General features: G+C 36.3%; 2 protein-coding genes and 1 pseudogene across 2 annotated transcripts; all 3 read right to left on the bottom strand.

Moving 5' to 3' along the window:
- Window positions 1-96: 96 nt before the first annotated feature.
- LOC110791309 (uncharacterized) lies at window positions 97-5418 on the bottom strand. The gene is made up of 5 exons (XM_021996065.2): window positions 5105-5418; window positions 2436-3780; window positions 1843-2103; window positions 667-822; window positions 97-532 (listed from the first exon to the last, which is right to left on the bottom strand). The coding sequence occupies exons 1-5, from the start codon at window positions 5110-5112 to the stop codon at window positions 413-415; spliced, it is 1890 nt and encodes a 629-aa protein (XP_021851757.1). The 5' UTR covers window positions 5113-5418; the 3' UTR covers window positions 97-412.
- A 1501-nt stretch (window positions 5419-6919) lies between these two features.
- Window positions 6920-11053, bottom strand: LOC130463200 (acetyl-coenzyme A carboxylase carboxyl transferase subunit beta, chloroplastic-like; annotated as a pseudogene).
- Window positions 11054-20171: 9118 nt separating this feature from the next.
- Window positions 20172-22869, bottom strand: LOC110791307 (protein MOTHER of FT and TFL1-like). The gene is made up of 4 exons (XM_021996063.2): window positions 22176-22869; window positions 21477-21538; window positions 21258-21298; window positions 20172-20658 (listed from the first exon to the last, which is right to left on the bottom strand). Exons 1-4 carry the CDS (start codon window positions 22383-22385, stop codon window positions 20429-20431), a joined length of 543 nt encoding a protein of 180 aa, XP_021851755.1. The 5' UTR covers window positions 22386-22869; the 3' UTR covers window positions 20172-20428.
- Window positions 22870-23168: the final 299 nt, after the last annotated feature.

The following is a 23168-nucleotide window of genomic DNA, read 5'->3' as shown; positions in this document are numbered from 1 at the left end:
AAAACGGAAATTAAAATACACAGACTGACGACTTCTGATCGGAAAAAAACCAAGAATCGAAAGCTTTGATTCACAACTTCCTGTTCAAAATTCTGATGCGAAGAGAGGGTCAAAATGAATGCATAATGTATCTGATTATATACAGGCCAAATAAATGTTAAACTAGAAACCCTTTTCCCGGGAAACTATTACAGTGCTACTCTCTATATCACTTGATGAACATCAAAAATCAGAACAAAGTTGAAACGAAAATTATATATGTGACCAACTGGAGAAGGTAGAAGAAAGATGATCAAACGTGACCTAAGCTAAATTAAGCTTATTTAATGGGGGAAACTATGTATAGAAGTATATGATCCGTCAAAATTGTGTTTTAGCAGCAGCTAGTAGTATAGTAGCAGGAGGCAAATTTCTACGGGGCCATAAGCCCCTCAATAGTGTACGAAAGAGATTTTGCCCAATCAGCTTTGAACAACAAAGTTTGAAGCGTACGCATCACATTATAATCTGGATCGAGTTTCCGCTGCCAACCCTACAATGAAGAGATGAAGATGCATAAAGCAGCTTACAAGAATTAAAAAGAAAATAAGCTATTTTCAGACAAAGATGGCATCAATGTAAGATATCTTGTTTGTTCTACACAAACAGCAAAGATTAAGCGGTTACCTCAAGGACCAAAGTAGTGACAATTACAGTGCACACGTCGCCATCAATGTTCACCTTGTGACGTCTAACTTGCTCAAGTAACTGTTGCATGGCATCTGCTGGATGAACCAGGTCACCTTCTGGAGTAGCCCAGAAATCAAAAGACTTCTTTACCTCCTGTAAAATATGCAAACTAGAGATTCAATCCACTGTTATCATAGTTATCAATTCGGAGGAATAAAAGAAACACAGGGAAATCTTAAGCTATTCACCAAAAAGTCAGAAACCCACAAAGAACTGACAGCTGTGGATGAAACTCGAACTATCAAAGTACCAAACTAAACACCAGCCCGGGAAAAAAAATAAATAGGAAGACAACACACCTCTGGTAGAGAGTATCTTTTTGAAGGAAAGCTCACTATACCCCCAAAAAAGCTCCTAAATAAAGGAATTAAGGCTCTGTTTTCTTTTGTTAATTTTAACTGAACTCTACTTTTTGCTTATGTGTGCGAATTTCTGGCGATGAAATCGATTTCTTTCCTAATCAAAATATGTTGTGCTGGTATAAAAAAACTGATTTTTATTGATCAAAATTGACTTTTACTTGTTTTACTAGTGTTCTTGTCATGGCTGAACTAATTTTCACGGATCCAAACTAGTGTTTGCTTGTCAAATTTAATTTTTACTGATCCAAACTAATTATTGTTGAAACTATGTTACATAAGTCTTAGTGCATTCCGTTTCTGAAAAAAAAATTGCTTATCTAAACATGGAAAACTGAAACTAGCTAAAGTTAGACAAATATCCCAGAAAGAAGTTGAGTAACCAAGCACCACTATCTGAATATCTATCATGAAAAAACAAAATTGAGTTGTCCAATTCAGCTTTATCAGAAAGAAAATTTGGTCATTCCCTTTAGCATAGTCCAGAAGGTGTGTAAAAGATTGAAGTTTTCAGGCCAACAGAGTTAGTAATTGAGCAACAGAACCGAAAAAGATAACCTTGTAAGCTAGACATCATATCTACAGAGCTACTTGCATAAATAGTCTAACTTTAACCAACAGGCAAGTAGGCAACAGCAAAAGTAAAGTACTACATAAAGATATATAACTTTCAGGAGCAACCAAAAAACATAACACGAAGTAATTAACATTAGCCACATTCTGGATGTAAGAATTAAAGAAATATATACAGAACCTGTATGAACGCCTCTGGGTTTGGACAACTCTGCTGTTTTGATAGTTGGAGTGCGCGCTCAGCTACAGTACGTCCATCCCGGTGAGCAACAGCCTTGAAAAACTCCAGCAGAATTACACGGTCATTTTTTGCAAGCTCAGCGGTCATGCCTACATCAATGAAAACGAGATGTGGCTTTGATTTTGCCTCCCCCTTACGCTTATGTTTTAGTCGGACAAGAATATTTCCAGGATGCATGTCGGCATGAATGAAATTATCCACCTGCAACAAGAAACATTAGCCTTAGAGGACTTCCCTGAATAATAGAATTCAGTAAGGTATCAGTCTAACAGACACCGCAAACGAATATTTCCAGTACATGTCAAAAGATTGATAGTCTTTGTTAAGCAAATGGATACGTAAAAATTTACCACTGAAGAGTTTTAAACCTAATGTGCATCAAATAACATACAAAACAACCTCAATCACATCTTATGAATACCAATCACATGTGAAGAGATTCTTTAAGTAACTGACACATTAAAAATAAAATAAAATAAAGAAGACATAAGATCAATGAAAATGGAAACTGCATAACGAATAGTTTTGTTTACCAATAGCATCTTCAGAAGAGCATGGGTGCCAATGTGAGCCAGAGCAGTTTTAAAGCGTTCATGCCCATCGAACCCATCAACATAATGTGCCACACTTTCCCCATGCTCAAAAGTTTCAACCAAAACTGCAGGATGCACGAGTGGATAGAGAGGTTTTGGGAAAGATACATCCTTCCATCTCCGAAAGTTGTATATAAACCGATTAAGATTAGCAGCTTCCCTGGAAAGATCAACTTGTGACATCATAAAAACTGCAAATTGCTGGACACTTTCATCTAGTCTCAACCACTTCAGTGTAGGGATAAGTGTTGAAACTTTTGCTACTGCATTAATAATAACAAAGTCTCTCCTAATAGAATCACCAACTCCTGGATGCCTAACCTTCACTGCAACTTCAGTGGGCTTGGTCTTTTGACCAGGGTGTCGGAAGCGTAGCACAGCTCGGTGCACCTGTGCAATACTTCCAGATGCAACAGGCTTCTCATCAAAACTTTCAAAAATCTCAGTAAGTTTACGACCAAAGGCCTTTTCAACAGTTCTTTTTGTATAAGCATAGCTGTGCTCTGGAGCTTTTGAGTGAAGCTTTGAAAGCTCAGAACATAAATCTCTTGCGAATAGATCAGGTCGTGTAGCTGCCCACTGACCCCATTTTATAAATGCAGGGCCAGCTTTTTCCAGGGTACGATGCACAGTGTGGAGCCAAATACGTCTGAAATTAGGTCCAAAACTATCTGCAAATGGAGCCATGGCTATGCTGGGTGAAAATAATAATGCCAGAAAAACAGCTCTTAGCAGCAAAATTAGGACCTCTAGTAAGTTCAGAATCAACCTGCTCATGTAGGCATGCCCATCTTGTGCACGCGTAACAACAGCATTACTAGAGGAAAGATAGTCTGATTCAGCAGATGCTGTTCGGGTTAACGCTAGCTCCCCAAATATTAAGGTGAAAATACCCGGCACCAAAAGGTGAGACTTGGTTGAAGCTATGCTGAATATGCCAGCAGCTCTACTTATGGCGGGAAGTGTTGAACCATTTGAAGAGCGCATTTTTGAAATTCGTTTCCAAGCATTTTGAGCATGATGTGCCATAGTGTTACTTGCATATGTGGAAGAATAGTTCCTTGGAGAGCCACTCTTGTGAGAAAATCGTGGATGTTTATACAAACTATTAGGCTTAGGCATGTATCCTCCATAATTGTGTCTGAATTGTGAATACACTCTATATTGTGGCACACATGGCTGGAAGAGGGGACATGTTCCATCCTTTTTTAATCCCAAATTGCTGCTTCCACGGGATTTTAATATGGAATGTGCAGCCCTCCTTATTTTTCCAAACATCAAAAGTCTGCAACCAAACAAGTTGGACCTAAGTAAGTGTGACCAGCTGACCACATAAATTCTTTTTAACATCATAAGGACATCTCATAAAATTATACCGGCTAAAACAATTAAACATAATGCGATTTTTGTGGACAAAAGAAACATAAGTCTCCAAATGATAGAAAGAAGGAACATGTCAAAAATGGAAAGGGAAAGGAAGACAAACTATTCAATATCCAAATATTGCAATAATGGAATATTCATCTCTATTCTCAAATCCAAATGAAGCCTCCCCAAATGCGAAAATTGTATCAACAAGTGAGGTGCATCGTCGTTTCATGCAAAACATTATGGTAAAACAGTAAGGTGGTTAGCTCTTAGAGCCTCTTCGCTTCCTTTTCATGAAGTAGAAGATGTTTGTCCTGTTATAGCTTTTGGGTCAATTGGAAACAACCTCCCTGCAATTGCAGACCCCGCTTCTTGTGGGAGCCTCTTTGAGGCAATGGGGTAATGATAATGGTAATGAGTAAGGTGGTTAGCCAATTTAAAGTTGACAACCACCAACAAATAATAACATAACTCCAAGCATAAACATGACTAGCACCCATGAGGAAACCCTCAAAGCTCCAAAGCAGGAGGTCGAAATCCTTGTAAATTAAACTAAACTAAAGAGCCAACATTAAACTGCTTCACCATTTTAGCAGGCAGACACTCAACATGTAATAAGAAGTACACAAGACCAGAACTTTCTAAACTCGCATTCGAGCACCATTATATGAGAACATAGTTTGGCTTACAACTTACAAGAGTAAAAATCAACAATCGTCACTCATCAAAGACATCCTAGCAGACACTTAAAGCAGAAAGAATTCAGGAATGGAAAAAGGCCAAATCTACTACATGCTAGAAACTAAAAAACCCCACTTTACTTTTCCTTCATTAATGCACTGATAATGCATAGCATTCCTTAATCTCAATCCCTTCAGTTTCTCAATCATATAGATGACTGAATTCAAATATTCAATGCTACTTCCCATTATGTACAAATCAATTAAGCTGAAGTTTGAGCAAATAACCAAGTATAGAAACTCAGTTACTCAAATGTAAGAGATCTTAAAATTTGGCTACATTATTTCAGTACACCCAGAAAAAAAGCCCACAACATCACAACCACAAACTTCAATTGATCAAACAAAGTTACCCAGAAAACAAAATCCCACAAAGATTTAAAATTTCTAATCTATACCCAATTACCCAAACCCAAATCCGACATCAGGGCACAATAATTACGATCATAAAAGGGGGAAAATTGCAAAAAAAAAAAGCTGAAGAAGATGAGAAGAAATTACCTTGACATTGGGGAAGCAAATTACCGAAGAAGTGTAGGAAAACTATGAGAAAAAATTGGTGGGAAGATTTAGGAAAGCGCATTTTCTCATGTCGAATAGCTTGTTGAAGAGAAAATCTCAGGTTGTAGCACGGCCCGGGTTGGTTGTTTGGTCGACGGCAAAAGAGGAGAGAGAAAGTGGGTCGGTGCGTGAGAGGGAGGAAGGGAGGGAGGCGCACTGTTGGTTCTTGGTTGTGTTTGTGTGTTACGGGGTGGTCGTGGGCTTCTATGGTTCTTTTGTTTGAAGCTTGGGCCGCAAGATTTCGCAACTCTGGGTTCAATACCAAATATCTTCAATTTTTAAATATCTTCATTATTTATTTCATATTTCATATTTTTTTTTTTTTTATTTTTTTTTTTTTATATTTAATTATTTTTACTTTTGTTAGCAAAATTGAATAATTGATCACCTCTATTGAGTTTTGAGTTCATTGTGCATTTGACAATGTCTTCATTGTTGACCTTTCCTTTTTTGAGGTTTGATCTTTAATTGTCTTCAAAGGGTATTTGGGCAGTTTTGTTTGAATTTATTATATGGTGATAAAGTTTGGAAAATACTTGATTAAATTTAGTTTTTGATGGGATATAGATAAGAAAAGGGGTGATTGTGGTGGGGTTCTTTGAATTCCCTTAGAGGGAACATATTGTTGGAGTAATGCTTTTTGTTTTACTTTGCCACGGGTTGGTTGTGGCATTGCAGCAAGGTCGTGGTGTGGTTGCGGAGTAGGCTGTCTATTCTAATCTTAAACTATTTTGTCTTCTGAAATCCCCTTGATGTAATTTGTTTTTTTTCCCTTCAGTTCATGTAACAACTCTTTTAATGGTTATGAGCATAAAATCTGATTTTTTTTAGCAGTATTTAGGTGCCTCTTGATGTTGCTTTTTGGAGGTTACATCACTTTATATTCTTGACTTAATTCTATCTGTTCAATGAAGGCATTGAAACTCTCAATCCCTTGATATTCTAGTTGTTACAATCTTGGTTGTTGCTCACTATTTATTCAGTTCTCATGAAATGTTGAAAATATAGTATCATTTCATAATTTATTGGATTGATACTTTTCCCTAAGCTTTCTTACTAATTCAAATCAAGATATGGAAAAACATCCATATAGTCTCATAAACCTCTTTTAAGGATTCCAATTTGGAAAAAGAATTGATAGCTTGTACTTTTGTTGTCATTGTATCAATTATCATTTCAACGATCAACTTCTCCCGTAATGATATCTATGCTACATAGTATTATCATAATATCAACCAATTTTTTTTTTTAACTAATTGAGGAAGAATTTGCAAATTGATAAAACCCGGGGGGCGAATTTTCCATCTCCAAGGAAAAACAGTCCGATTTCTTATTAAAAATATTCCTAATTCTCCATTTGGGGCATCGACTCTTACATAAAGCTCTTGTTTCGACAATTCAAAAACAGGAGATGGCTTTTTACTCCCAAGAAATAGATTTAAAATGAAAACTAAGGAATAATAAATATGAAAATAAGAGCGTATGTTCGTCCAATTTGTGAAAAATGGCATAATATTTTTTATTTCACTAATTTCACAGAAGGAAAAAGAACAAGTCGTTCTTTTATCTTATTGATCGAGTTTTCCTAATTAGGAATCGGAAATATAAAAAATATTTCTAATAATTCACCTTTTTTTTGAAGTTTTTTTTTATTCCAAACTTAGGATGTCGCCAACAAAAAAACCCATTCTTCTGGTTTTTACTTTAGATTCCAATAAAAACAAAGACTTTTTGAGACAAATAAGAAAATTGATCTTAATCCTCGCCTTTATTTTGATTCAAAGGAAAAAAAACATGCAGCTCAAATAACTCGCTTAGAACACCTTTTAAAATATTACGCGGTACGATTGTATCAAATAAACCCTTATGGAATAAAATTTGGCTGCTTGTGAACCTTCAGGTACTGTCTTATTCAATGTTTGTCCAATTACCCTTTTACCCGCAAATGCAATGTAGGCGTTAGATTCGGCAATAATGATATCCCCCAACTTACCAAGCTAGCTGTCACCCCACCAAGAGTAGGAGATGTAAGGATTGATACATAAAATAACTTTTTATTTGATTGATAATCATATAAAACAGACGAGATTTTTGCCATTTGCATTAAGCTCAAGCTTCCTTCTTGTATATGTGCCCCTCTAGAAGCACATACTATATATAATAAGGGATATGGATTTATTGGAAGCATATTCACGCTCAATTAATCGGGTTATTTCCCCCCCTACTACAGACCCCATACTACCTCCCATAAACTGAAAACCCATAAGCCCAATTTGTAATACCTCGTATTTTTATAATATTTATAAGTATATTTGATTATATTTATAAAGCATTTTACGATTTATTAACATTTAAATAATATTTAAATGCATTTTATTTAATGTATTTTAATTAATTAGAATATTTATTATTTTAATTAATTACGAAACGAATTTAATTCTTGAGTCGGGAAATTAAATGAGTTGCAAATGATTTTTAAAGCTTCGGGTTTTAAATAAAAAGTCCAATTCGTTTTACTAAACGAGCCCAATCAAAAGAGTTTAATTTAAATCCTAAGCTAGCCCAAATTATTTATTTCCTAAGCCCAACTCAAATCCCCTAAGCCTAACCCATCAAGGGATTAGGGAGCTTATAAATAAGACTCCCCCATCATTAAATGAGCCCCTAAAATTCATAAACCCTCTTTTGTTTTTCTTGCCCCTCACTCCATCTCTCCCCTCCTCTCTCTTTGCTCGGCACCCCCACGCCCTCAAGGCTTCGTGCCCTCGTGCAGCACCCGCACGCCCGCACGGCCTCGTGCCCTCGTGCCCGCCTCTCGCCCACACACACTCTCGCCCTCCCTTTTCTCTCGCAGCCCGCCCAGCCAGCGCGCATAGCTGCTGGTGCTGTGCTGCTGTGTTGTTGCTTCGTGTGCATCGCACACCCACACCCTCGCTCTCTCTCGCTCGTTCTCTCGCGCACAGCGCTGCACCCACACTCTCGCTCTCTCCTTCGCGCCCAGCGCGCGCGCGCCCCCTCTCACTCGCGCCTGTTGCTGCTCGTCGCCCCTTGCTGCGCGCACACACACGGACGTGTGTGTGTGTGTGTGTGTGTGTGTGTGTGTGTGTGTGTTGTTCGTGTTCGTTTTCCAATCTCTTTTCGCCCAATCACATTAATTCGTGATTGTTCCGTGCTATAGGCCGGATTGGTATAATTCTCTTCTTCCTTACCTATTCTATTTAAATTCCGTATTTTAAATTATTATATTAATATTATTTTGAGTAATTAAAATGCTGGGAACCGGTTATGAATACCGTGGTTTGAGGATTTGCGTGTTGTGATTCATTAGGTTTGTTTTAATTATTAAAGGATGAATTTTCAGATTTGTTTATTGAATAAAGCATTGATTTTTATGATAATAAACTAGTGTTATTGGGATTTTCAAGTTAGGGTTTTAACCTAGACCTAATGAGTCAATTGATTAGCATAATTAGGTGATAATTTTAATTATGATAAGCAATTATATTTTCAGATTTGAATAAAGGTTTAAAGTGTCGATTTTTTTTGATTTTAAAGGCGGAAAAAGTATGTTTTCGTACTAGGGATTGATTTTGCAAATTGAGACGTTTTTATTATTGAAAAACGATTGAATTCTAAAGTTTAAAGGAGGTTTTGAATTTTATAAAGTTGCTGGAAATTTAATGAACATGGAAATAATTTAAGTTTCATTATTTTGATGATAGGAGGTGATTTCTAGTTGAGTGCTCGTTATTGCAAAGTGGCCCCTACGCTTAGGTTTCAAGGTACGTACAAGTTTAGGGCGATCACACCTTTTTGTCAATGACATTACATGATTGTTGATGATGTGAATTACATTATGTGGAATCATGTTTATTTTGGTACGAGCATGTGATTTGTGATGTTGGATTTATTGGATTAATTGTTGAACAAGCATGTTGAAATTATTATGAGTATGGATTTCATTGTCAATCATGTTGTTCAATATTTATGCATGTATGGTTTATTTCACATGCAAGGGATGGATTATTTATTTGTATGCTATTGTACGGGATGTCTAGCATACTTTGAGCCAATTATTCGTACTTCGTTGTACTATATTTATTTTACCACATGTGAAGGGTTAGCTGACGTAAGCCACCGCACATTTAGGGTTCAGTTGGGAATATTATGTATGAAATGAATTAGGATTTGTCGTGCAAGGGCACAACCCTCATGTTAATGTGCATGATGTGGAATCTCACTTTGGTGAGGAGGAACATGGTAGTAATATCACAAGTGTCTTGCTTGGTTGATCACAAGTCTTAAAGCATTAAAATAAGATTGTTTTGGTTGTTGTTTATTAATTGTATGTGTGTACATTGTCGAGTCTTGAGTTCGCCTTTAATAAAATATTAATAAACGTAAAGTGCAACCAGAACAAGCTTCAAAACTCTTGGAACGTATATACCTTGAGTATGAACAATGGGGGGAGTCTTGCCGGAAAGCTCGTACTCCTACTAATGATACAAGACGTTGTTTCATTTATATTATATATGCGCAGGAATTCCGTCGGTATGGCCTGGCACTCGGTATGGCCCGATTTTATTATTATATATTTGGTGTATGGTTGGCTCCCATCACCTTTTTCCCTTTGTGGATTATTCTTTTGGCCCGTTCGAAGCTTATTCTAATTAAATTGTGAGTCAAGAGTCGAGTCAAGCGTCGAGTCCTGTAATGATGATTGGTTGTTCATTATTATATGGCTTTTGCATGTTGATTAGTACTTAGTGAGTGATGCATGTTTTAGTTTCATTCATTCTATGCTTGTAAGTACTCAGCTTTTGCTGACTACGTGCTTTGTGTGTTTTGGTCATGGCCTTTGCCTTAATGACCCTATGATGATCTATCATTTGCACTTGCATTGATGGGGAGTAGAATAAAATAGCAGGTTGGTAGATCGGAATCATGTGGCTTGGGATGATCGAGAGAGTTGCATGTTTTCGTATTTTGAACTATTTAACTTTACTTTAATTATGTTTGAAACGTTTGAATTATTTATACTTCGGGTTTTGGGCCATTATGGTTCCAAATTGTAGGAGGCCTCAATATTTCATTAATTATGTTTTTAAAAGTTAGTTGACATTTAATTCCGCTGCGTAATTCTGGTAATAGCCTTAACCGTTATCACGGTGGCGGTAATGCTTTAGTAATTCCTTTATTTTAAGTTGGAAAATGGTTTTATAAAAGCAAGGAATTATTAGGGTGTTACAAATTGCTACAGGAATACCTTTTAGTTGACCTATACCGGTTTGAACAACTTCAGGTAAACCCGTCTTTATTTGATACAAATCAATATGATCTTTATAGCTTCCTCCTCCAAATGAAATCCGATAGGATCCATAGAGACCATATCGTCATCCATTAGATTTCAAGTACAGGGATCAATTAGAAGTTCAATTTTATCTGAACTACTTATTTTCAAATGATATCCACAATGTTCACAAATACCCATTTTTTACTTCAGCAATTTAATGCATAACAATATTGAACCCACAAATTTCTATATTTTGTAGTTACATCAAGATTATGAGAACTTTCTCTTCTAGTTAAATTACTGTCATTCGTGATACTTCTTTTACTGAAACTTTCACTCTTATTTCCACTTTCATTAAAAATGTAACTCAAAATGTAACAGTCATTACCACTTAGGATGGAACTGTCACTACGGATTTGAGAATGAAGATAACTGTCAATGCAATTATTAATGTGATTATTCCAACTATTGTTAGTATAATACCTGGAATGACAATTATAAGTATCGTCATTCTTAGATCTATAGTTCAGATAACTTGAATTCCAATAATTCGCAAAAGAAGGCAAATAAAATACTTTCTCGGGATTTTTGGTCATCTGTTTGATATTTTGAAAATAGGCGGATTGCAATTTCAAATTTAATAGAAATAGAATAATTCAATTCAAAAAAGTAAACAATTGAATTGGAGTCCTTTTTTTGTTGGTACCAACAAAATTTATTGTTAACCCCTATTTCTTATTTAATTATCGATCAGCTTGCAAGGCTTGTACGGGCCCGAAATATGGGTATCCGATCCTTATGGACTAACAGGAAAAGTACAACCTGTAACTTACATCATTAGGCTTCGAAGGTTTTAATCCTTTTGTTCCAGGAGGAATAGCCTCTCATCATATTGCAGCAGGAACATTAGGTATATTACCCGGTCTATTCCATCTTAGTGTCCTTCCGCCTCAACGTCTATATATACAAAGGATTACGTATGGGTAACATTGAAGCCGTTCTTTCTAGTAGTATTGTTGTTGTCTTTTTTGCAGCTTTTGTTGTTGTGGGAAATATGTGGTATGGTTCCGCAACTACCCCAATCGAATTATTTAATCACACCAATCCATCCCGAACTTGGTGGGTAAACTCTACTGCGGCGACTATACTGTAAGGGAGGTCCTGCGGAAAATTAGCTCGACGCCAGGATGATAAAAATCTTAACACCTCTCATTCTTATTACTTTTTCATATGGAAAAAGTAATAAGAATGAAAATGTCGTCTTATTCAAAAACCCAATCATGACATCCCTTCTCTTCCACTTCACACCTCGGAATGAACCGTTCTAATTCTTATACAGAGAAACGCGCTTTCACATCTTCTTAAACCGAAATGGCTAGGGAGAGGTTCTTTTGGGCATAAGTTCATGTGACTCCAATCTCTCACCCTAAAGTGCCTTAGTGTGAGAGCAGTGTGTGAACCTCAGGGAACGAATCAGCGAATACAATTGGCTCCCCACCTGCGTTTAATTATCGTTTTCAAGTCAGTGGTTCCTAATAGCCACGACACACCAAATCTTTGTTCAGATATCCTTGGAGAGTTTCTTATTCTTATTTTCTTAGTTGTGTTGCCTTGAAAACATATACTCCGTATTATATTTCCAATACATATGAAAAACGTAAAGATTGAAAGGAGAACCACGTACAAAAACAGTTAAATTTTAGAAAAACTAGTACATTAATTAAATTAGATCAATCACAACTTATAAACTTCGGACCAAAGGACCTTATCTCTGGTGAAAAACAATAGCCAATATGTACACCGAGTTACTATATCTAGGAGTGTTTAAAATTCGGTTCGGACCAGAAAATAGACCGGAATCGAACCGATTTTAGTCTAAACCGAACTCGATCAGTTGATTTAATTTGGTCAAGTCTTCGTTCATTTAAATTTTTGTTTTTGGGTTTCCCCGGTCCGGTCCAAAATCAAAATTTTCATGCCCGAACTGGTTGACCAAGTTTATATTAAATAAATCATTAATTTTCTTTAGTGCATTAAAATCATGTGTTATTTTATTTTATTTTCCAACTGTTTAGTTTTCTATATCCCTTAAAATTGAAGAATTAATGTTTGAAAAATCTCCTAAATGTATTTTGTTTGGAAATAAATAACCTCGAAAATTGTACAAAGGCATGTTCAATAATTTCGGTCCAATCCGGTCTAAATTTGAACCGGACTGGAAAAACCCGTTTCAGTTCGCTCTCCGGTCCGAAAAATTTCTTGATTCCGGTTGTGGTCCAAACCAGTTCAAAATCTGACCTGATCTGACCAATATTCGACAAAAACCGAAATGAAAGTTTATTTAATCAATCGATATGGGCACGATGGACAATGACCTTATACAAAACGTTATCCTATTATACCCAAACTGATTAAACACAATCCGTTATCGATAGATGATCAGATTTTATAGCCCTAAAAAGAGGGTGCTAATTCAAGTCATCCTCAATGCTTGTGGACAATAATTATCACGGGCCACAGTATTGATATTTTCTCCCAAAAGGTGAAATATAGTTACATAGGAAAACACAAGAGGCCCAGTTCCATCTGGACTGCAAAATGTAACGGCATTCCAAAGCCCGGTACAATTAGATTATCTTTAATGGTTAGCTAATATCATTGTAATTTTGTATGCCGCATCAATTTTTCAAGCAATAACGTTTTCTAGCTACAACATGCTTCAATGGTTAGCAAGTAGCTTGATTTTTGTTTAACTTCTTTTCTAAAATAAATAAATTATTCTTACGTTTACATAATTACATCAATACCTAGTATTTAAAAAAGAAAACCAACTTCTTTTTTATGACACGTAAGCAACACCATTTTGAAGACACGTGGCGGACACATAATCATGACCACTTAGAAGACATGTGGCCAAGAATACATAATCAATTCTTTATTTTAAACATAATAAGTCACCTCAACATTTCATCATTCCCTTTCCAATTTTAGTTTACCACCGTTTAGAACAATTTAATTAGAGACATTGATTAATACATTGGCGGTTAGGGTGAATCAAGAATGAGAAACGTTTGAGATGGTTATAATTCCCTGGTTAATGAATTTGACTATTTATTAAACCTACATGTTTACAATTTTTTATAGACCAATATTCCTCCCTCACTTATTTTGCTAAATTTCTTCATTTTGAAGAATTTTATTATTTTTCTATAGGTGGGTGGAAGTTAAAATTATGTTATGAACTTCTAATTCATGTCCACCCCATTGTTTTTTGGAAAAATATTTCTTCTAATGAGGTTGGTATTAGTTAAATCTATCATTATATTCATTTTTTTAGCTCATTTAAATCAACGGTGCATCTTCTTTGCATCCCGTTGCCTGACTTGCCTCAAGCGTCATCATATTTCAAGTTCTTTTATAAACGACTTAAAACCGACAAACATGGATGCATTTTTGTTTTGAAATCTGTATGGCATCTACTACTACCACACCCCAACTCTATAAGCATAATTTCGAGTTTAAAAAAAATGGTTTAGTCTTTGATATTTTCCAGAATTTTGACATATCACGTGTCGTTCTTGATTACAACTCTTAATTCTTAGGTCATTTTCCTTTTGGGTATTTTTCTTGATTGTGATGCAAAGGATAGGGTGCGAAACTTCATGTATACTTGGCAACTGAAACATAGTTTTTAATCCAACAAACAACAATGGTGAATTTCTTAGCATATTGAAGATTTGTTGGTTTCTTTGGTTTAATTCAAAGAATACATATGCTTAATTTAGTTACTCCGTACTAGCATATTTCTCTTATTCTCATTTTTTTAAAACCACTTGGATAAAAAGATATTCCGTATACTCCTAAACTAAGAATGTATTTGTGGTCTTGGGGAGCTCATAATATATTCCATAAAAGTAATGCTTCCACCCAATATATCTTGGAAATTTTAGTATGTCTACGTACTATCAAAATTATTAGTGAAATTTTTTAGTGAAGTATTATACATTATTTATACCTTTATCATTTTGGTATGTCAATTTACCATTTTTTTAATTGAGTTTCCTAAAATATATCCCGTGCGTAGAACAGGCCAAAAGCTAGTTCCTAATAATTAGGAAAAAAAAAAGTTATTATTTTTTCCAAGCTAATTAGCTTGGTAGAGCTAATTAGCTTTGTCTAGCTAATTTAACAAAATTGCTCCAATGGTTTAGCTACTTGCTTGAAAGTTTTGGAAATTGCAAGCAAGTCCCTAAATGCAACTATTGGAGTTGCTCTTAGGCATTTTTCCTTTTTTTTTTCCTTTTAATTTTTTAATTTTTCCTTTTGAAACTTCCTCATAATAGTAGTTAAACTAATACATCACTCTCTCGATCCTTCTCATTTCACTTGACCCGTTATGATAAAAAAATCTATTACAATAATTGATCAAATAAGACAAGTAAAATGAGACGGATAGAATATGTTCCAACTTAATCTTACTTAGCATGGTCAGCAGTCAGTTCTAAGTACAAAGCATTTTAAGGATACCGTTTCCAGGCTTGTAAGTTGTAACACAACTTTTGCAGAATTCATACCATCATACTCATACACTTATGTTACGGAATTAGAATTTGACAATAATTCTAAAGCCCATATATTATTAAGTCTTAGACTATATCTCGTATTCCCATTATGTGTATTATTCAAGTTTTGGTAAAATACTAATTCCTAATTCTCTAAGGATACTGGCAATAGGCATATTCCGTATTTATTGTATTATATATAACGTCAATTATCAATAAACAAAGGTCAAGCTTTTCCCTTTACATTAATATTTTTACATGGTATCAAGAGCAAGGTTCCTATAAACCCTCTTTTTTTATTTTCAAACACAATGGCAGGCGATGAAGCCACACCGCCTCCCCCACCTAAGAAAATCGAACCCGATTCCTCGTTTTATCTAGGCAGTCAAGATCGACCGGGTGATTTTATCACCCCCACCAGACTCCGTAATCATAATTATGATGAACGGGCTAGCGATATTCAAACCGCATTAGAAGCACGGCGAAAATTCGGGGTTCTTGGACGGTACTATCACAGCTCCAATTCCACCATGCACACAATCGGATTGGACTGCCATCAACGCCATGCTCGTATCTTGGATTACCAACACTATTGATCCGGAGGTAAAATCTCAATTAACAAAATATAGAGAACCTAAGCGCTTATGGGATCATCTTAAACATCGCTTTTCTGTGGTTAATGGTCCTAGAATTCAACAAATAAAATCTTTAATTGCCCGTTGTGAACAAACAAAGTCTATGACGGTCTCTCAATATTATGGTAAACTTAATGCTTTGTGGGAGGACTTAAGCAATCTTGAACCTATTATTACTTGTGCATGTTGTTCAAATTGTTCTACTGCAGATCAACACGTCCAAAGGCGTGAAACGACCAAGTTACATGAATTTTTGATGGGGTTGTATACTCCATATTATGCTCAACAACGTACTAATATTTTATCTCAAGATCCCTTGCCTTCTCTTGACCGGGCATATCAATTGGTCACACAAGACGAACGTGTCCGGCAAGCCAGACCCACGGTGGAGGACAACCCACCCGAGGTTACGGGTTTCTCTGTACGTGCAATTTCTAGCAAGTTCAAGGAACGAGCCAGTACTGACGAGGTTCCCTATTACACAACATGTCAAAAACAAGGCCATGATATTACAACTTGTTGGGCCTTAAATCCTTGTATTCATTGCAAAAAGTCAAGTCATGCAAGTGAAAACTGCTATGAAATATTGGGTTGGCCTGATGAGCCCAAGCATTCTGGCCCATCACGTGGGCGTGGAGGCAGGAGCAATTCACGATTGCGTGGAGGTAGTGGACGTAGCAGTCGGCCTGCATCTCGCGGCCCAGGCCCAATCAGCGCTAATACATTGCAGGCACACAACAGGTTCAGCAGGCCACACCCAATTATTCTGATCAGGCCACACAATTGGACTAGGCCCAAACTCTATTTACTCCAGATCAATGGAAGGCCATTGCAGGCTTGTTTGACAGCACTTCTGTTCCGGAAAACTGACTTAATGGTAAGTTTAATACCAAATTTTGGATAATTGACACTAGAGCAACCCATCATGTTACAGGTGATAAAAATTTATTATTTGATATTTCAGATATTTACGATTGCCCCGTTGGACTTCCTAACGGCAAAAAGGAGAATGCCACTCACGGAGGCTCGGTCCGATTATCAAAGAATATTGTTCTCAAAAATGTTCTTTATGTCCCCCAATTTAGTTGCAATTTACTTTTGGTTTCTCAATTAAATGATGATTTACAGAGTATTGTTAAATTTAATTCCTCTATGTGTGCTATACAGGACCAAACGGGGGAGGTGATTGGAACGGGAGTTAGACGAGATGGAGAAGCTGACTCGGTGCAACATATTTTGGTGAATGGAGCCACATCGACATTGGATTTGTGGCATAACAGGATGGGGCACCCCTCAGAAAAAGTAGTAAAGTTACTTTCTCCCATTATTGACATTAAGGGTAGTTTAAATAAAGCTTGCGAAGTTTTTTTTCGTGCAAAGCATCCTAGGGACAGATTTCCTATTAGTGAAAATAAAGCTACTCGCATTTTTTAGAAAATTCGTTGTGATTTATGGGGATCATATAGACATTCTTCTTCTTGTGGTGCTCGCTATTTTTTAACTATAGTTGATGACTTTTCTAGATCCGTTTGGGTTTATTTGTTGGATGATAAAACAGAAGTTTTTCGCATTTTTATGAATTTTATTGCCATGATTGATTGCCAATTTTCTCAAACCATTAAAATTGTGCAAAGTGATAACGGCCGGAATTTAATTGTTTGCGTGAGTATTTTTCTGCTTCTGGCATTTTCTTTTTCTCCTCATGTGTCGGAACTCCACAACAAAATGGTCGGATTGAGAGAAAGCATAAACACATCCTAAATGTTGCCCGGGTATTAAGATTTCAAGAAAATTTACCTATTTATTTTTGGGGGGAGTGTGTTCTCGCTTCCGCACATTTAATTAATCGAACTCCCTCACCTTTGTTGAACAATAAAACCCCTTATGAAATCTTGTATGGTGTCCCACCTTCTTATAATACTATCCGTACTTTTGGGTGTTTATGTTTCGTTCACAATCAAAAAACTAAAGGGGACAAATTTCAAAGTAGGAGTAGAAAATGTATTTTTGTGGGGTACCCATTTGGCAAGAAGGGTTGGTTGGTCTACGATCTTGACAGAAAGGAATTTCTAGTATCCCGTGATGTGAAGTTTTTTGAGGACATTTTCCCATTTGTTGACCCGGAGGACGTTAACATTGACCCAAGTGCAATTGTGCCTTATGTTAATGAAAATGATATTGATTTCGATTTTAATCATTATATTCCTTCCAATGAAGAGCCCATTACACAAAGGCCCAATGACACGTCCCACTTGCCTCCCGTGGACCAACACGAGTACCCACGTCCACTCAATTCCCATGAGCAATCTTCTTCATCATTAGCCTCACCAAATGAACCTTTGTCTCCTACAGCAACCCACACTCCAACTACAACCCATACTCCAACTACAACCACATCATCTCCAGAACCCCAAAATCACCAAGCCCAAATTCACCCAACAACCCAAAATTCTCAAAACACTCCAACTGAACCAATTACTGACCAATCCATACCCACGTCTGTTCCTATTAGCATCACTTCTGATTTGGGCCGCGGCCTGCGGGACAAGGCACCACCCTCTTGGTTAAAAGATTATGTCACTCACACAACAATTGCTGAAGGTCCATCTCCGTCTTTTTCGTCTCTGCTTCACTCCTCAGGTACTCCTTATCCTATAACACATTACATTAATTGTAGCAATTTCTCTGTAAATTATTGTAAGTTTCTCGCAGCTATTATTTCTGGAAAAGATCCTAAGTCTTACAGAGAAACAATGAGGGATTATGGGTGGAAGAAATCAATGCAGGAAGAAATTCGAGCCTTGGAGGATAATGGGACTTGGACTCTAGAGGAACTTCTTCCAGGAAAACGTGCTTTGGGAAGCCAATGGGTATACAGAACCAAATTTCTCTCCAGTGGTGATATTGAACGTCTCAAGTCTAGATTGGTTGTTCTGGGAAATCATCAAAAGGAAGGTATTGATTATAATGAAACATTTGCTCCAGTTGCTAAAATAACTACTGTTCGTGCCTTTCTTGCTATAGCTGCCTCTAAAAATTGGAAACTTCATCAAATGGATGTTCACAACGCTTTTCTCCATGGTGACCTTGAAGAAGAGATATATATGACATTACCCCCTGGGTTCGAGTGCTCTAATCCAAAAATGGTATGTCTTCTTCGCAAATCGTTGTATGGATTAAAACAGGCTCCTCGGTGTTGGTTTGTAAAATTGGTTCATGCCCTTAAGACATTTGGCTTCAACCAGTCATATTCCGATTACTCTTTATTTACGTACACGCACGGTACAACCCAAATAAATGTATCGGTTTATGTTGATGATCTTATTATTTCATGGAATACTTTCGCTGCAATTGCTACTTTCAAAGCATATATGAGTGACTGTTTCAAAATGAAAAATTTGGGCTTATTGCGGTACTTTCTTGGCATTGAGGTGGCCCGTAGCGCAACAGGCTTATTTTTGTGCCAACGCAAATATACTCTGGATATTATAACTGAAGCAGGACTGTCTGGAGCTAAACCTAGTGGGTTCGGAGCTATACCTAGTGGGTTCCCAATTGAGAAAAACCATCGTCTGGGCCTTGATGATGGCCCAATTCTCACGAATCTCGAAGCTTATCGTCGTCTCGTAGGGCGTCTAGTTTATTTGGCCGTTACGCGCCCTGATCTGGCTTACTCTGTGCATGTTCTGTCACAATTTTTACAGGAACCCCGGGCCGCCCATTGGGAAGCAGCTCTTCGGGTTGTTCGCTATCTCAAAGGCACTCCGGGTCAAGGCATTCTGCTTCGTGCGGATAATGAGCTCCGTCTTCAAGGTTAGTGTGATTCAGACTGGCAGCTTGCCCTGTTACTCATCGTTCCTTATCTGGTTGGCTTGTTTTCTTAGGTCAATCTTCCATTTCATGGAAAACAAAGAAACAACATACAGTCTCTCGTTCGTCCGCAGAAGCCGAATATCGTTATATGGCAGCTCTCAGGGGCTACTCTTGAGGATCGGAGTTCATCATCCTAAGGCTATTCCACTTTTCTGCGATAGTCAGTCAGCCTTACATATCGCGAAAAATCCCGTTTTTGTTACAGAAGGGATTATTGCACCATCTTATGTCACGACTACATCTCAACTGGCAGACATCTTCACTAAGGCCCTAGGAAAGCGGCAGTTTGATTACTTGTTATCCAAGTTGGGCATTCATAATCCACACCATGCTCCAACTTGAAGAGGTGTTACGGAATTAGAATTTGACAATAATTCTAAAGCCCATATATTATTAAGTCTTGGACTATATCTCGTATTCAATTCCTATTATGTGCAATATTCAAGTTTAGGTAAAATACTAATTCCTAATTCTCTAAGGATACTGGCAATAGGCATATTCGTATTCATTGTATTATATATAATGTCAATTATCAATAAACAAAGGTCAAGCTTTTCCCTTTACATTAATATTTTTACAACTTATGAAGTTAAAAACGAATACAAAATTATACAAAAGTGAGACAGAGGATCTGTACACAAAACTATCATCGCTGATATTCGGTTACAACCACTACCACAATATATCTACAATTTACTTAATTACGTACGTGCAGCGTGCGTGGTACAAAACCATATTATACATCACACTAACACAGTAACACTACTAATTATTACTTCGTGTATTGCAATAATTGAGAAAGACTTTAAACACAGACAGGAAATAAAAGCAAACTAAAAACAATAATATTCACACCGCTCACATACTACAATTACATAATTATCCCTAGCAAAACGCAGAATCAAGTCCTAAGTTTTTTATTGGCAGCCTCTTTCTGGGAGTTGAAATAAACGGCAGCAACCGGTAAACCAAGCCCGTTATACGCAGCAAAACTCCGGGTGCTGAAGTTGTTACGTGCACTTGGCAGTTGCCACTGCTTTGCGATTGCTCCTTTCTGTCTGAACAACACAAATACATACCGGTGTATTCCGGTTGGCGGTTTCGGGCCCATGTACTCTACCAACTCTCTTCCTGCATGCATTTCATACCACACAATTGGTAATCTTATACCAAAATCATTCACTTTCTCTTTTAGTCTGTTTTATAATTTTTTTTATACTTTACTTTGTTCCATTTTTAGATTAGTAGATCCCACGTTGGTTTGATCTATTTTTTCATCTTAGGTGGTAAATAATAAGTTTTAATATTTTTTATGGTAAATACAAGCTTTATTTTTTAGGTGGTTAAAATAATTTTTTGATTTTTATGGATGATAAATTAAAAACAATTTATCCTTACAATTAAGGAAATCTACTCGTATAATTTTAACTAATAAAAATTAAAGATAGTAATAGTCAAAGTTATAAAAAAATTAAAGATATTAATAGTTTAAGTTGTACATTAAAAAATATACGGTCAAGTAACAAAAAGGAACAGAGGAATTAGTAAATTTACTGCACACAAAAAAAGACAAACAAAATCAAATGTGTAATATGTGTAATTTAACTTTGTTATATAAAAGAAAGTATGTCTAGCTGCTTAATGAGTTATAGGTAAGACTAGTAAAAGTTTTAGTTTATAGATTTATTATTATAAGGTTTAGTTTATAAATTTAATTATAGAGGACAAACCTTTGGAAGCATCCATTCCTTGAGGAATATCAACAACAATCCTAATGAATTAGTCAAAAACAACCTCAAATCAATAATTTTAACAATTAATTAATAATATAATATAACAACAAATACCCTTCAAATAAAAAAAAAAAATATAACAACAAATAAACAAAGTACTCCACAAATAACACACTGTTAAATTAAAATGCTTAAATAAACATGCATGTGTCTAACCAATGAAGCCATTCTTTCATCTTGGGCTCACTAGGACTTGGAGCATCCGGATCTATCATGATCTACACAAAACAAATTCAAATCATATCAAAACGGATATATTGCACATAAAAATGTCCATGCATTTTATTTGATCATAAAGTAGTTGCAAATGGACTGGCCAGTTAATTATTGCATGATCCTGATTTCCTGAACCCGGAGGGTTAATGAGTCGAGCCGAGACTGAGCCTTTTTTAGGCTCGACTCAAACTCGTCTAGCCTGGGAAATTGAGTTCGAGATCGAGCATGAAATATTAAAACCGATCTCAGCTCAATATCCTCGTTCGAGATTGATCATCAAATATTTAATTATAAGGAGAAATATTTATCTAATCAAGTTTAATTATACAAAAAATATTTTATAAAAAATACACTACTAATAAATGTATTAGAGCTCTTTAATACATTTATTAGTAATGTATTTTTTATAAAATATTTTTTTGTATAATTAAACTTAATTAGATAAATATTTTTCCTTATAATTAAATATTTGATGATAAAATCTCGATCCGAGCATCTAATAGTTCGCGAGCAGACTCGTCTCGTTAACACCCAGTGGCTGAACCAATGCTCTCGAGTATATGGTATAAAGAACACGTAAAAACAAAAACATTAATAAAAGATATATACATGCATGCATGGATGATATATTGTACATACAATGGTATAAAGATTGTCCGTGGAAGGAAGACCCGAAATATGAACAAGAGGTCTATCAGTAGCAAGTGAAGGTTTGATTTCGCAACCATTAAAAATGTGTTTAGTACCATACTGAACCCGAAAATCGACCATCGGAACAAACATGTCGAGCACATCTCCGATTACCCGTCCGACCACCAACGGGTCGATTGATCTTACCATGGTTGTCATTTTGAGCTATAGTTTTTTTTTTTTTTTTTTTTGCATGTAAGAGATTATATGGACTTACCAAATATTTATTGGGTTTGGTTCGTAATTATTCGTAGACTTACATAAGTGGGTTTGGTGTTTTTAAATGTACATGTCGCTGAGTGGACTTTGCTAAGTGGCGTGGAATGAGTGACACGTAGTATTGGAGCTGAGTTTTTCGCACGTCATATTTTGACGTTTTCTGTGTAACTCAGTTGGACACGTGTGGGATATCCGAGGATGTTCTGTCTCCTGATCGATGCTCTAACATTGTTACACCACCTGCCGACTTCATGCTTTTATACTTCTATATTCGGACCCAAATCTCACTCATTTACTTATAATTCATCCCATCCAAATTTCACCTATTTGGTTACCATTTATGTATGTTACGATAGTATATACGGAGTTTACGAGTATATATTGTTAATCACTCTACGTTTCGTAATATTCTAAACGGTTTGATTGCCTCACTGTTTAATGCATAATTGACTTATTATTTAATTAGACAGTAGTTGAAAGTGAGTTTTTTTTTTAATATATATAGGTAGTGGAATGTGTGTCAAACTTTGAATCTTTTAATGTTTTTTTAGGGAGTAGGGTGGTATGTTGAACAATTGTTGCGCCGTGGATATCACTGTCCTAAAAGAAGATTCCGTACTATCTCCTGGTGCAGTAGATCAAAAGCGGTCACCTTCCAAGATTAACACAGCTCCGAATTTGTGTGCACTCACAAACCCGAATGAAGTCAGGACATTTGCCCAA

This window comes from Spinacia oleracea, chromosome 6, assembly GCF_020520425.1.
Source record: "Spinacia oleracea cultivar Varoflay chromosome 6, BTI_SOV_V1, whole genome shotgun sequence".
Lineage (NCBI taxonomy): Eukaryota > Viridiplantae > Streptophyta > Magnoliopsida > Caryophyllales > Amaranthaceae > Spinacia > Spinacia oleracea.
This window is presented reverse-complemented; position numbering and strand designations above follow the sequence as displayed.

Coding starts and splice junctions, on each gene's coding strand:
- LOC110791309 (XM_021996065.2), bottom strand. Junction 2,104..2,435: donor CTCTTCTGAAGATGCTATTG/GTAAACAAAACT, acceptor TTCTTGTTGCAG/GTGGATAATTTCATTCATGC. Junction 533..666: donor TCACTACTTTGGTCCTTGAG/GTAACCGCTTAA, acceptor TCTTCATTGTAG/GGTTGGCAGCGGAAACTCGA.
- LOC110791307 (XM_021996063.2), bottom strand. CDS start 22,385: ATGACAACCATGGTAAGATCAATCGACCCGTTGGTGGTCGGACGGGTA. Junction 21,299..21,476: donor ATGAAAGAATGGCTTCATTG/GTTAGACACATG, acceptor CTAATTCATTAG/GATTGTTGTTGATATTCCTC. Junction 20,659..21,257: donor AGGAATGGATGCTTCCAAAG/GTTTGTCCTCTA, acceptor AAATGCATGCAG/GAAGAGAGTTGGTAGAGTAC.